This window comes from Carlito syrichta, unplaced genomic scaffold (assembly GCF_000164805.1).
Source record: "Carlito syrichta isolate Samal-C Ts95f unplaced genomic scaffold, Tarsius_syrichta-2.0.1 Scaffold301974, whole genome shotgun sequence".
Taxonomy (NCBI): Eukaryota; Metazoa; Chordata; class Mammalia; order Primates; family Tarsiidae; genus Carlito; species Carlito syrichta.
The window spans coordinates 1,026,089-1,039,683 of record NW_007246070.1 but is presented as its reverse complement, the minus strand read 5'-3'; the positions used below and the strand labels follow the sequence as shown (position 1 = coordinate 1,039,683).

The 13,595-nt window shown below is 42.1% G+C and overlaps 1 protein-coding gene across 1 annotated transcript in view; it reads right to left on the bottom strand.

Moving 5' to 3' along the window:
* Positions 1 to 13,595, bottom strand: part of CUNH11orf63 (chromosome unknown C11orf63 homolog) — a 68,911-nt gene that overhangs the window by 1,418 nt on the left and 53,898 nt on the right. Inside the window, exons 5-7 of the mRNA XM_008055855.1 lie at positions 11,471 to 11,765; positions 2,452 to 2,532; positions 1,536 to 1,664 (exon numbers count right to left, since the gene is read on the bottom strand). Of these exons, the coding sequence (XP_008054046.1) occupies positions 1,536 to 1,664; positions 2,452 to 2,532; positions 11,471 to 11,765 (505 nt within the window). The remainder of the gene's footprint in view (positions 1 to 1,535; positions 1,665 to 2,451; positions 2,533 to 11,470; positions 11,766 to 13,595) is intronic.

Here is a 13,595-nt window from a genome sequence, read left to right as displayed (position 1 = left end):
TGCCCAGGTGGGTCTTGAACCCACGGGCTCATGCAATCCACTCACCTCAGCCTCCCAAAGTACTGGGATTACAGGCTGAGCCACCGAGCCCGGCTGAAATTTTTTTTCTTTAGTATATCTATAGAAGCCTAGATTGCTGAAAAAAGGTAGGCTGTAGAAAAAATGATGTCAGTTCTGAAAAGAATTATAATAAAAATTAGATCACTGAATATTATTTATAAACCTGACTTTATTTCAATTTTGTATTTTAATAAGGTATTACTGATGGCTAAAATGGAATGAGATGAGCCGGGCTCGGTGGCTCAGCCTCTAATCCCGCACCTTTGGGAGGCTGAGGTGAGTGGATTGCCTGAGCCCGCGGGTTCGAGACCCGCCTGGGCAGTGAGACCTCATCTATACAATAAATCAAAAAATCAGCCGGGCGTGTTAGCGCATGCCTGTAATTCCGGCTACTCGAAAGGCTGAGGCGGAAGGATCGCCGGAGCCCAGCAGGTCGAGGCTGCGGTGGCCGGGAGCGGCCACTGTACTCCAGTCTGGGCGACAGAGACTCCAACTCAAAAAAAAAAAAAAATGGAAAGAGATGGTATATTTTAAGTACTGCAAGGGGGGAAAAAAACCCCTCCAAAACATAGCAAAAAAAAATTAGACTTAGCGTGTGTAGGCTAAATCCATAGGATTTCTACTGATAGATGCATTGTCCTGAAACTCTTCATTAAAAAAATAATGGATTGAAGAAAAAAGAAAAAGTGGCACCATGGAAACTCAATCAAGCAGACTGAGGTCTTCAAGGTCTGAGGAAGAAAGGCAATAAATAGAAAAAATGATGGTCTCTGAAAAAGAACATGAAGTACACATTCCTGAAGGCACCAAAGGATCACTTGTTCCTCATGAAAGGGGACTGGATAGATCAATTGAGGCAGAGACTTGCACTGCAAAGCTCTGTGTCTCCATAGTGCATATTTCATTCCCATCATGACTGATGATTGGATGACATTTGAGAGGGAGAACATTCTGTTTTTCATGAAATCACTTTTCTTTGATAGAGGAACATATATATGTTACAATCCTTACAGAAAAGTGGAGGGGAATGACCTTAAGAGAAACAATAAAGATCTTTTCTTTGACATATAAACAAGAAGAAGACAGTAATTTTCTTAAAATATATTTAATGATACAGAATGGAATGGACAATTAATTAGGATTCCGAGTTTTATTTTTTAAAGAAATCACATCATTATTTAGTTTTTATGTGTGGCAAAAATACTCTACCTGGAAGAAAAGATGTGGAGAGCATAACTTCAGAAAAAACAAAGGCTAACCTTACAACATTTTGTGTGTGTGAGTGTGCGTGTGTGTGGGGGGGTGCATGAGTGACTACTGTGTTGATATCTGCGAGTGATAGATAGCTGCAGGAATGGCAGTAGCTAGAACATCTCCGGTGTTCTAAAAGCATGGGGAATTATTTTAAGTTAAGAGGTAACAAAAGTTTCTTTTTAATTCTGATTTTAAAAAATGCTTCCCTGAGCATTCCTTACCTTTTGCCGAGGGGCAGCAGATTTATGATCAGTTTTTGCTGTTTGTGGTTTTGACAGAATGGATAGTGTCTTCATGTTGTACTCCTTAACTTGTTTTGCATATTCCTTTTGCTGTATTAATTTTTGCGTCTGTTCAGAGAAACAAAATTCTGATGAGTCACAGGTCCTACTGGCTTTCCCTGCTCTCTATTTCAAGTGATGTTAGTTTTAGTGAACTGAACATGTGGTATCAGCAGCATGGGAGAAATGGGACTACCTTGCATAAGGTGGCAGCAGTGAAATGGTTAAGTTAATGTTTCTCCTGGAAGCAATCTCTCTCTGAGGAGGAACATCACTGCAATAGCATGCTCAGTGTTTCCTTAACGGTGGCTAAATCACATTCAGCCTCTTCTTTGTTGCATTTACCCAATTTATTTTCATTTTTGCTTCCAACTTTGAACTATACTCTCTTTTTATGCCTTGAGTGCAACTGCAGTTAAAACACATTAAATGAAGATCTCCTTTCACTAGAGGAAAGAGAATGAAGTGGATGCACTTTCCAGGGGTTAGGAAACTCTTACCCTAAGTGTCTTCTCTGTAGCCACTCTTCAGAAAGGTCAAGATAACTCTATTGAGAAAGACCAACATCCACATAACCTACACAACTCTTCATGTGCACGCATCCCACTTTTCTGGGCAGGCCTTCAGAGTGAATGGAACAGCAGATACATATGACAACACGGGTTAAGTATTCTTATGCTAGGGGACAAGGAAGATCTGGGTCTCTATTACCAACATTAGTTCAGAAGGATCTCTATTCAGAATGAGGCATTTGAATTAGGGCTCAATTCTGGGGAGCATCTTCATATAGTTTGGCTGAAAGAAAGATGGGCCCAGCCAAGCCTGGAAGCGATGTGCTTATGTGTGTCTTACTCACCTTTTCTCTGATGGACTCAAAGTCAGGGCTGAGGCCTCCGAGTTTCGCGGCTCTTTTCTGATAACCTTTCAGCTTGGAACTCTAAACATACAACCACAGAAATAGTTTCTTTGGAGGACTTGTGTGGCCCTCCCACCTGGCACCCACAAGCTGTCACAGCCACATAAGGTAAGAAGGAAAATGAAGGATAGAAGCCTTTGTGCACTGTAAGAGAATGGGTGCATTTCCTGACAATTCTTCCATTTTAATAGTAGTTATTGATAATAATCTCTTTGGTAATTTGTAGCTGGTTAGATAATATGTTTTGACTTTTTTCAGTTCTGCAACAAAGAAAATTGAAATTCTGAAATTATAAATCAAAAATTTCAAGCTAGTGATGTGCTGTTTTGTCATAAATATTTTAAACACCACAAATAGTCTCGGACCGTTCGCTGAACCAAATGTCTTCCCTGGAAGAAGCAATCTAAATGCATCACATAAGCACATCGCTTCAAAAAGACAGTATCCTGATCGGTTATAGCATAGCACTGTCCGTCAGAGACATTCCAGAAGAGAAACAAAGAAGGTAGAAACCTTTAAATTTTTGTTATTGATTGTTGAGGAAAAAAGAAAAATTTTAAAGGAAAAACAGTTATAATCTGTCTGTCATATTCAAAAGAAAGTAAGCATTTAAGAGTCTTGCAAAGATCCACTAAGAAGCTCATTTTGTTCAGTAAGTGTGATTTTCGATAGTTTGAAGGGCACACATGCACACATGATGACTATTATTGGTATTACACATTTAAAAGGACAATAAGAGAGTGAAGCAATTTAATTATTAGATTATGACACTTGAGGACAAGAAGAAGCAGGAAAAACCCTAATGTTCTCCTGACCATAGGACAGATTAAGATATTTCTCAAACTGCTGGTTCAAAATTAAAACTGAAACTGGGTGTGGTGGCTCACGCCTGTAATCTCCGCACTTCGGGAGGCAGAGGTGAGAGAACTGCCTGAGCCCAGGAGTTTGAGACCAGCATGGGTAACTTGGAGAGACATGTCTCTACAATAAAATAAAAAAATTAGCTGGGTGTAGTGGTGCACACCTGTAGTTCCAGCTACTTGGAAGGCTGAGGCGGAAGGATTGCTGGAGCATCGCAGGTCGAGGCTGTGGTAGCTGGGACTGTGCCACTGCACTCCAGCCTGGGTGACAGAGTGAGATTCTGACTCAAAAAAAAGAGAGAGATGGTTTGGATAGCGATAATTACCTTAGGGCACATCTAAGTTTGTGCTTCATATGGAGAATAATTAGCCATATTGAAGAGCAGCTGTGGCGACTAACTGTGGATGATATTCCCCGTCTATATGTTAATGAGAATGCATAGGATTTTTATATTTTTTACTTATTTATCTATTGTTTTACGAGATGGAGTCTTTCACTGTGTCATGCAGGCTGAAGTGCAGTGCTGCAATCACAGCTCACTGTAACCTCAAACTCTCAGGCTCATGTGATTCTCCTACCTCGGCTTCCCAAGCAGCTAGAACTACAGGGTTGTGCCACCGTGCCCAGCTAATTTTTTAATTTTTGTAGAGACAGGATCTCCCTAGGTTACCTGGGCTGGTCTTGAACTCCTGCTTCAAATGATCCTCTCATCTTGGCCTCCCAAAGTGTGAGCCACTATGCCCAGCTGATTTTTATAAATTTTGAAAGCTAATTATTGTCTTAAAATACACTATACATCTAATTTGCCCTTTTCCAAGACAGAATTTAGCAGAGATAGTCCAACGACTTAAAATAGGGTGTTACTAGGTATAATTACTGCAGATAACTATTCAATCTTAAAAACGAACACATATATATGATTGTACCAACCACTAAAAGAATATGTCCTATTCAGAGTGGTCTACTGACTACTCAGAGTCATCCAAATTAACTTGTCCACTGCCACCTCCCACTGTAGATGTTCGAAAGTCAATACTTCCCAGCACTGAGCTCTGTGCATGAGGTCCTAGTGAAAGTTGGCTGGGGTGGAGGGTGTGTCTTGGAAAGTTTTCACTCAGGCTGGTATGGTCCCTCTCCCTTCCCTTTTTTCTTTTCTTTTTTTGGTTTTGTTTTTTGAGTCGGAGCCTCACTCTGTTGCCCAGGCTGGAATGCAGTGGCACCACCATGGCTCACTGCAGCCTCTACCTCCTGGGTTCAGGTAATCCCAGCTACAGCCTCCCAGTATCTGGGACTACAGGCATGTGCCACCACACTGGGCTACATTTTGTAATTTTGTGTAGAGATGAGGTCTTGTTATGCTGCCAGGCTGGTCTCAAACTCCTGGGCTCAAGCAATCCTCCTGCCTTGGCCCCAAAGTGCTGAAATTACAGGCAGGAGCCACTTTTATCCTGCTTTGACTGAGGATGTGATCTTGGAGCTGGAGCTGCAGCAGCAATGTTGCAGACAGGAAAGGACAAGAGAATCATACAAATATTGGTTCTGATGTTCCAAGCTGTGGAACCACAGTGCTAGCAACTGCCTACTTGTGGATTAATTGCATGTATAAAAAATTAACCCGTGCCGGGTGCGGTGGCTCACGCCTATAATCCCAGTACTTTGGGAGGCCGAGGTGAGAGGACTGCCTAAGCCCACGGATTCGAGATCAGTCTGGGCAACTTGGCAAGACCTCATCTCTACAAAAAAAAAAAATTAGCCGTGCATGGTGGCCTGTGCTTGCAGTTCCAGCTATTTGGAAGGCTGAGGCGGAAGGATAGCCTGAGCCCAGCAGGTCAAGGCCATGGTGGCCGGGAGGGTGCCACTGCCCTCCAGCCTGGATGACAGAGTGAGACTCCAACTCAAACAAAACAAAACAAAACCGGTATTTCAGAAATCACTGTAAAGGATAATTGAGTTACTTGCCCACTAACGGCAGTATTTCTAACATCTCAGTTCTTTTTTTTTTCACTTTTAAAAATTTTCTTTTGTTTTTACATCTCAGTTCTTAAGCATCATAATTCAGAAGGGACAACACAATATGCCACATAGGCAACACTTCTCTTCTGCAAGGACTAAAAGTTCCATAAAGAGAAACGGGCCTAATTATGTTCAGTACTCTAATTCTAATTCTAAAAAGTGAAAGAAGATTCTTGCTTAAATTCTTTACACTAAAATCATCAAATAATCAATAACATTAAAGCCTATAGGAGACACATTGTTTATTGAAGGGCATTTCAAAATCATAAATCTCCTTTAAGAAAACAGAAGCCATCACGTGGCAAAACCACTATAGCCGCTTCTTGTCCATTATTCTGTCTGTTCATACTTTTATAAAATTTGTCCATTCACTAAAAATTATCTTTTTTTAACTCAGCATTTTAGCATTACACTGTAATTATTTCCCTGTCACTAAATGTTTTTATACAATGTGATTTTATGTATAACAGTCTATTGTTCAGTTATAGTTGGATTGTTAGCTGTTCCTCTAAATGTTGCACATTTAAGATGTCCTGGGGTGAGCATTGTTTGTGGGCTTCTCTGATTATTTCTTTGAGATAAGTTAATAGCAGTAGAATTATTGAGACAAAATGCACATGTTCAAGGCCATCAATTAACACTTTCATTAGCAATGCAGCAACAAGATTGCTCTTTTTGTCCAAACCTTGATTACACTGGGTATTATCACATTTTAAAGCCTTTACTAATTTTCGCTTGGTGAATGAACTCAGCTAACTTATACTTTGCAATTGCAAATTTGTTTTTTCTCTCACGTATGCCATCTGTATCATTGTTTTGCAATCACCAAATTACTATCTATTTGCTCAAATAAACCAATAATGAAAAGGAAGGAGGAAAAAAAAAACCTGCTCATATCCAAGCCATAAATCCAATTTGTCCAAAGATGATGAGAAAGAAATGATCAGTGCCTGCAAATCACAGCCTTAGTCTGAAGCAGCTTAAGTTCTAATCATTCCACTGACTCACAAAAGACACATTGTGAAGCATGAATAATTGCCCACAGCTCTCCAGCCACAGGCTTACTATCACCTTCAATAAACATCTTGGCTATCCCAGAAAAACAGAGCCCAGGGTCTGCATTGACATGAAGGGTATGGCCCCAAGGGGCCATCTCCAAATGCTGCTGATCCCTTTACAGGATGAGGTGCTTGCAGCAAAGGGACATTTCTCAGGGGAGTGATGGCTCCTAACGGAGTTTGTTCTGGGTGACTGGCAATGAAAAATCCTAGATTTACTGAAGTTGGAGCAAGTAATCTTGATTTGTTCTCAGCATCGCAATTTTGTTTGATCTTTCTCCATCAAAAGACTTGTTAGCAGCTTTATTGAGATATAAGTCACACACCACAAAATTCACCCATTTGGCGTTGTACAATTCAGTGGTTTTTAGTATATTCATTCAGTTGTGTAAACTTCACCATAATCCAATTTTGGAACATTTTCATCACCCTAAAAAGAAACCCCCAGACCCATTAGCAGCACTCCCTTTTCTCTTCTACCTCCAGCCCTAGGTGACCACTAATCTACTTTCTGATTCTTCAAAAGTCTTTTATTGTAAAATAATCCCCAGAATTTGCTTTGATTTACCTCTCCTTGGCTGTTACAAGAATAAAAGGTCACAATAGCACAATACCAAAAAAAAAAAAAAAAAAGGTAAATCAACATTGCTAGTCTTGTTAAGTCTCCAAACACGGGAGGAATAAATTCAAAAATACAGACACGCTCTCGACAAATCCCTAATGGGATTCGCTGCTAGTCTTTGCTTAAGACGCACATGAGCTGTCACGGCCAAACCCTGCACTCTCTGAGGATTGCTGAGACCAGGCCAGCCTCTCTGCGCTGATGGAAGGTTTGTACCAGTAATTAATCACAATTGTTCTCAAGCCAGAAGAGTTTTTTTTATTGTAAACTTGGGACACAGTGTGGCTGAATGGGAAATGACATTGACTGTTCCATGAGGACTTGTTTCAACTCTGAAAGGTTATACCCTGCTGGGGGGAGCACTGCAGAGCTATTCTCCTGAAAATTCCTCAGATGTGTAAGTGTGAGAAAGTTACCAAAAAACACGACAAAAAACAATGTTCAAATACTGGGGAACAGCAAGTGAAGGAAATTTGCTCTGCAGTTGCTAAAGTTAATCCAAATAAACCCCTTCTTAGAAGCAGTCAAGCAGCAATGCCCAGATTGTCTATGACAACAAACACATGAGTTAATTACTTCAGCTCAACACTGTCAGTTGTCAGAGAACTCCTTAAGCAGTTATTTTGTGGTGAGTTGCGACAGATATTTTTATACCATTTGTCATCCCTCGCACTATGTTAATCTCTTACTGCCTGACGTCTGGATTTCATGGCATGAACAATGCGTGGTATTCATAAATCAGTCACAACAGAACTGCCAGGAGAAGAGGAAGGGTGCTTGGGCCTATTATCTTTACAAATCCTCAAATTTTTAATGTGATTCAGGGCGATTCCCTTGGAAACCACGAGATTTGATGTGACTAGCAAATGGGCATGACCTGGATAATGACTCCCTCTGTCTGGTGCCCGGGCTACCTGCTGTCCTATACAAATAGCTCACTTCTAAGTCATTTTAGCTTCTGGACTAGCTTAAAAGACAAAGCGCTTCTGTGTATTTGTCAGAGGTAGGTTGAAGGGGGTAGACTGAGAAAATTGATATGTATGGATTGTAATGTTCCTGATGGAAAGCAGGAAGAAAAAGATGTTCCCAGCTGGAAAGAGGGTTAGGAAAGCAGCAACCGGAAATTCTCCTTCCTCATCCCTGCCCTCCCATGTTCTTAGCTTTCTGGTGATACACACTGTCATCAGGGTATTTTCCCAGTAAAACATTAATTCCAAGAACTACGAGAAGGGGATGTAAAAGGAAACTAACATTTAGTGGATGTCTATTTTTTGTTAGGAACTAAGCTAAGATTTTAATACATTATTTCACTTAATATCACAACAAATCTACAAAAAGAATTCTGATTGTGCATATGAGATGATAGGGGCTCGGGGCATTGATAACTTGCTCAAGTTGCAGAGATATGAGGTGACAGAGCAGAGAGGAGAACTCAGAAATGACTGAATCCACGACTCCCATTACCCGCTGCTGGCTGAGCAGTGCATTTAAAAGCTTGCATTCTCAACAACAATCCCAGGTTGGCAAGAACCCTAACCTGGAAGGTTCTCTTTCGAGGTAGTTTGTTTGAGCTTTTTACAGGCCCTGGTAATCCATATGCTCCAAAGTGAATAGGCTGTCCTCACCTTGAGAATGTGTTGGTTCCAAAGCTCTGAATACAGGTTCCTATAGAAAGAATAACATACCCAGCTTCCTTAGTCTAGTCAGCAAAACCTATTTATGAAGTACTTGAAAACAGTATGAGTAGCCCTTAGAATCTAACTGCCATGTAATGATGCTTCTGCAGAAAAAGAAGTTACCTGTGATTTAAGAAACACATTTCTCTTTACTTATAGTGGAATCAGGAATTCTCCCAGGTCCAAGTCACTAACGGTAGTTTCCATAGCCAGCACAGGGGTTAGGGGCCCCAGCAGAAGGAAGTATATGAGGGTGTGAAGTTAGAATGAGGAGTTCAAAGAGCCCTCAGGTGGGGGAACATGAAGGAGCTGGGGCAAGGACTCCAGGTTTGTGAGTGAGTAGAAGACCTGGCGTACACAGATGGGTTCAGTATGGGGGCTGTGGGAGCGGGCTGGGATCATATCTCAACCCTGAGCCATCCTGCCTTTTTTCTCTTTAGTATCGCTCGCTGCCTATTCCAGGTCAGCTTCCCCTTCTCTTTGAGGCCACTCCTTATCTTTTTCTCTAAAGGCCCCACTTGAGGATCCACTGACTTCATAATCCCATAACTTCCTGGAATGTCTTGCATCTGCCCTGCAAGCCGTAGCCAGAGCGGTCTTTCTAAAATATAAATCTGACCATGTTTGAAATTCTTCAATGTCCCCCTCTGGCCTATAGAATAAAGCACTTCTTCTCTGACTAGAAAACAAGGTCCCCTCAGACCTAGCCTCCACCTACCTCTCCGTCTGCATCTCTCCACACCCCATGCCTCCCAGATGCAGTCACAGTTCCTTCCCAGCATGCATCAGCATTTTTACTCATGCTGGGCCCTTGCCTGAAACACTCTTTCGGTCTTTTTTCTCTGCCAACTCTCGACCATCCTCGAAAACGGTTCAGAACTATCTCCTGAAGTATTGTTTGACCCTAGGTGGAGATATGAGTCCCCCTTTATGTTCCTTTTTGTTCCTCAAGCATCCCTAAAGTGTATGTATATGTTTTGCTAGCAGCATTATACTGCAACATGAAAGCAATTTACAGGTCTGTCTTCCCTAGTTCATGTAACTATAAGTTTCTGAGGAAGGGTCATAGCTCATTCATCAGCACCTGCCAAGTTCCTAGAACTCAGTGAATAGACAGAATTGAACTAAGTAAGGATTCTGCTTAATTCCCTCCAACCTGCCCTAAAGTGGATGCCCTTTCCCCCAGCTGCTGGGAATGTTGTCTGCTGATGGCATACAGTTGAGTCCCTCCCTAAGAATTGCTCTTAGTCAAATGGAGCTGCTATGCCCAATGTCACCAGCCTTCCCCAGGGCAGTTACTACCCAATGGCTAGTCAGTGTTGGGGAGCCAAAGCCTGGTTGCCTTGTCATTGAAGGGCCATCCCAACTCCAGAACCCTCGGACCCTTGGCTAAGGTTCGGCTGCGCCTGCATCACCACCATGTTTCCCCTGTGCCCAGCCCAGACCTTCCTCACTCCCTAACAGGGAAGGTTTCCCAGGGTACTCCTCAACCGCTCTCCTGCACACAAATCGCCATTTCAGAGTCTGTTCCTTGAAAACCCAACTCACCACAGCCCTATTGCTTTCAGCCAGGACCTTCCCTGTTGTGGCCCTATACTGCATTTTCCACCTTTTTTCTTCCTAGTTCACACCAAAAGCATGTGATCTTTCCTAGGGGTTTTTATCACTTGTGACAGTGAAGTACACAAGATATAAGAAGTTTCCTTCCCATGCTCTTTCATTTCTTCCTGAAAACATTCTACTTTGGGGCCACCAATTTTTACTTATTAAATCATACAGGCCCTATAAGAAACAATTTAAGTGCACAAAGGTTCTAGTAATGGTGGATCTTATTAGACACAAAGAACTCAGTAAAGATCAGCCAATATTTCACAGGAAAGCTGTCACTGACTACCTAGGCATTTTACTGTGGAAGCCTGTGTGAGATTGGGGCTGAAGAGTTCTCGAAGAGGGTAAGGAAACCATGGTAGATGGTGGGGGAAATATGGTGGCCACAGGGGCTTTCATTCATTCAATCCTAGTTTCTCTGCTTTTTAAGATATGAGAATGTACTGGGGAGACTCAGGGTAGAATAGGGGTGGAGTGATGTGTGGAAGCTTTTCTGAGGAAGTGATGTTTAAGCTGCAGATGAAAGGAGGATTATTGTCTCTCTGCAAATGTAGACTTCCGAGATGACTCGAGAAGGAGGTAGAAATGGGCATCCTTAGCAGCAACAACTTTTAGAAAGGGGGAAGGAGGCCGGTCACAGTGGCTCAGCCTGTAATCCCAGCACTTTGGGAGGCCGAGGCGAGAGAACTGCCTGAGCCCGGGGATTTGAGACCAGCCTGGTCACCTTGGTGAGACCTCGTCTCTACAATAAATCACAAAAACTAGCCGGGTGTGGTGGCATGCGTCTGTAGTTCCAGCTACTTGGAAAGTTGAGGCGGAAGGATCGCCTGAGTCCAGCAGGTCAAGGCTTCGGTGGCTGTGAAAGTGCCACTGCACTCCAGCTTGGGCGACAGAGTAAGACTCCAACTCAAAAAAAAAAAAAAGTGGGGAGGGGAGGGAAATTCCAGGGCGCAGCAGGGGCTGAAGTAAAGAAGTTCCTTAGGATTCTGGGCTACTCAGTCGCAGTGGCAGCTCAGTAACGACCATCCCTATTCCAGGGTTATGATTAGGGGAATGAATGTCAAGGTCCATCTGTATGATCCAAATTTAAAGTTTACTTGGTAAAATGGCACTTTTCTTACCTTAATGCTGCTGCTTTTCCTATGCTTTTTTCCTTTCTCCAGCTGAAACAGATAGCCTTCGGAATTGCTACGACTCATTTTCAGTTGGTTTCTTTGGCTTCTCTCTGAACTGAGTTGGGATTCACTTTCTACCCTGGACAATATGGGTGGAAGTGTGACTCTGGGTGAGGCCCCTTTGCTGGGTTGTACCTCGGTCAGTTGCACTAAGGCTTGTTGATGCTGTTCCATTATCTGTGTAAGCCGCGTATCTGGAGAGGCGCTAATGGGCTGGCTGTCAGAGGAAGAATGGAATTTCCTTAATGAAAAAGAAACAAACACAAATCTATTAATAAAATCTCAGTACATAAGACCTCTAGCATAAAAGTTTTTGTGAACCATTAATTTGGTGTATTTATCACTCCAAATCAAATCAATACCTTTTATTTAACTTAATCTTTTTATGAATACATTAGCTTCTAAAATCCTCTCTCTCTTTGTCTAGGATGTTCTAGCTCTCATTTAGAACTTTTAGTTAGGGCATTTACAATAGAAAAAAAACATGATTTTGAAAAGCCAAACATTTTCCTACTACAAAATACCTAGAAATGTTGGATTAGATTAAATAAACATCTTTAAGATACATAGTTGACTTGTAAGAGAGGTAGGAATCTCCAAGGACCAAAGCCAAAAAAGAAACTAAAACCAAAGCAGATTTTGAATTATCTGAATCTATGGCTTTCTTTGTGGGAGTTTTAGGTCTAAGGACTTGAGTTTTAACAGTCAACACTGGTACAGGATGTATAAGATCTTGGCGCCACGTGAGGCAGGGAATCAGAACTGAGATTCCTGCAGATCCCTGGATAAACACTGTAACCCTTGAAGGGCTATATCCTCAATAAAATGGTGGGTCAATTAAAAATGCATTTACCAGCCTTAAGAAAAAATAAAGCAAGCTTATCTCTCTTGGTCTACGTTCTGAATAGAAAAAACAAAACAAGCATAATCAACATTTATATACCTAACCCTGAATTGTACCCCACATCTTTATAATAAAAAAAGAAAAGAAAAAAAAAACAAACACCTCCTGTAAATTTTTATGGGATAATATTTGGGGTTCAAATTTACCTTACCCATATAACCATGGAAATCTAACACCAAGAAATTGACATGAAAATGATCTGGATGAGCGATACTTCTGTTGGGTAACATTGAGCACTAGTCATGGCAGCATGCATTCTGAAAGGAAGGGTGGCACAAGACAGCAGATGCTGACAGCCACCTGTAGTTCTGTCCTCTGCCATTAGATAATGATTTATTTATTTATTTATTTACTTGAGTTGGAGTCTCACTCTGTCACCCAGGCTGGGGTGCAGTGGCATGCTCACTGCCACTGTAGCCTCAGCCTGCTGGGCTCAGGTGATCCTTCCTCCTTGGCCTTCCAAGTAGTTGGAACTATAGGCATGTGCCACTGTGCCTGGCTAATTTTTTGATTTATTGTAGAGATGAGGTCTCACCAAGTTGCACAGACTGGTCTTGAACCCGTGGGCTCAGGCAATCCTCTCACCTCGGCCTCCCAAAGTACTGGGATTATAGGCATGAGCCACTGCACCCAACCTACAAAATTTTAAAAAATAGTGGTTCACTCCAAGAATCCTAGCACTTTGGGAGGCAGAAACGAGAGAATTGCCTGAGCCTAGGAGTTCAAGACCAGCTTGGGAAACATAGCAAGACTTCATCTCTACAAAAACTAAAACTATTAGCGGGATGGTGGTGCACATCTGTAGTCCCAGCTACTTGAGAGGTTGAGAGGGAAGGATCGCCTGGATCCAGGAGGTTGAGGCTGCTGTGAGCTGTGATGGTGCTACTGCACTCCAGCAAGGGCAATAGCGTGAGCCCTACCTCAAAACAAACAGACAAATAAAATGTCCCAGAGGATGTAAAGAGAGGAAATAGTCCTTAATTCATTTTATAAGGCTAGTATAATCTTGATAACACATCCGGACAAAGCCAGTGACAGATAGGATAATCATAAGCCAATTTTGCTTCATGTATATGAATGTTAAATCTCATAAACAAGCCGGGCTTGGTGGCTCAGCCTGTAATCCCGCGCCTTTGGGAGGCTGAGGTGAGTGGATTGCCTGACTGC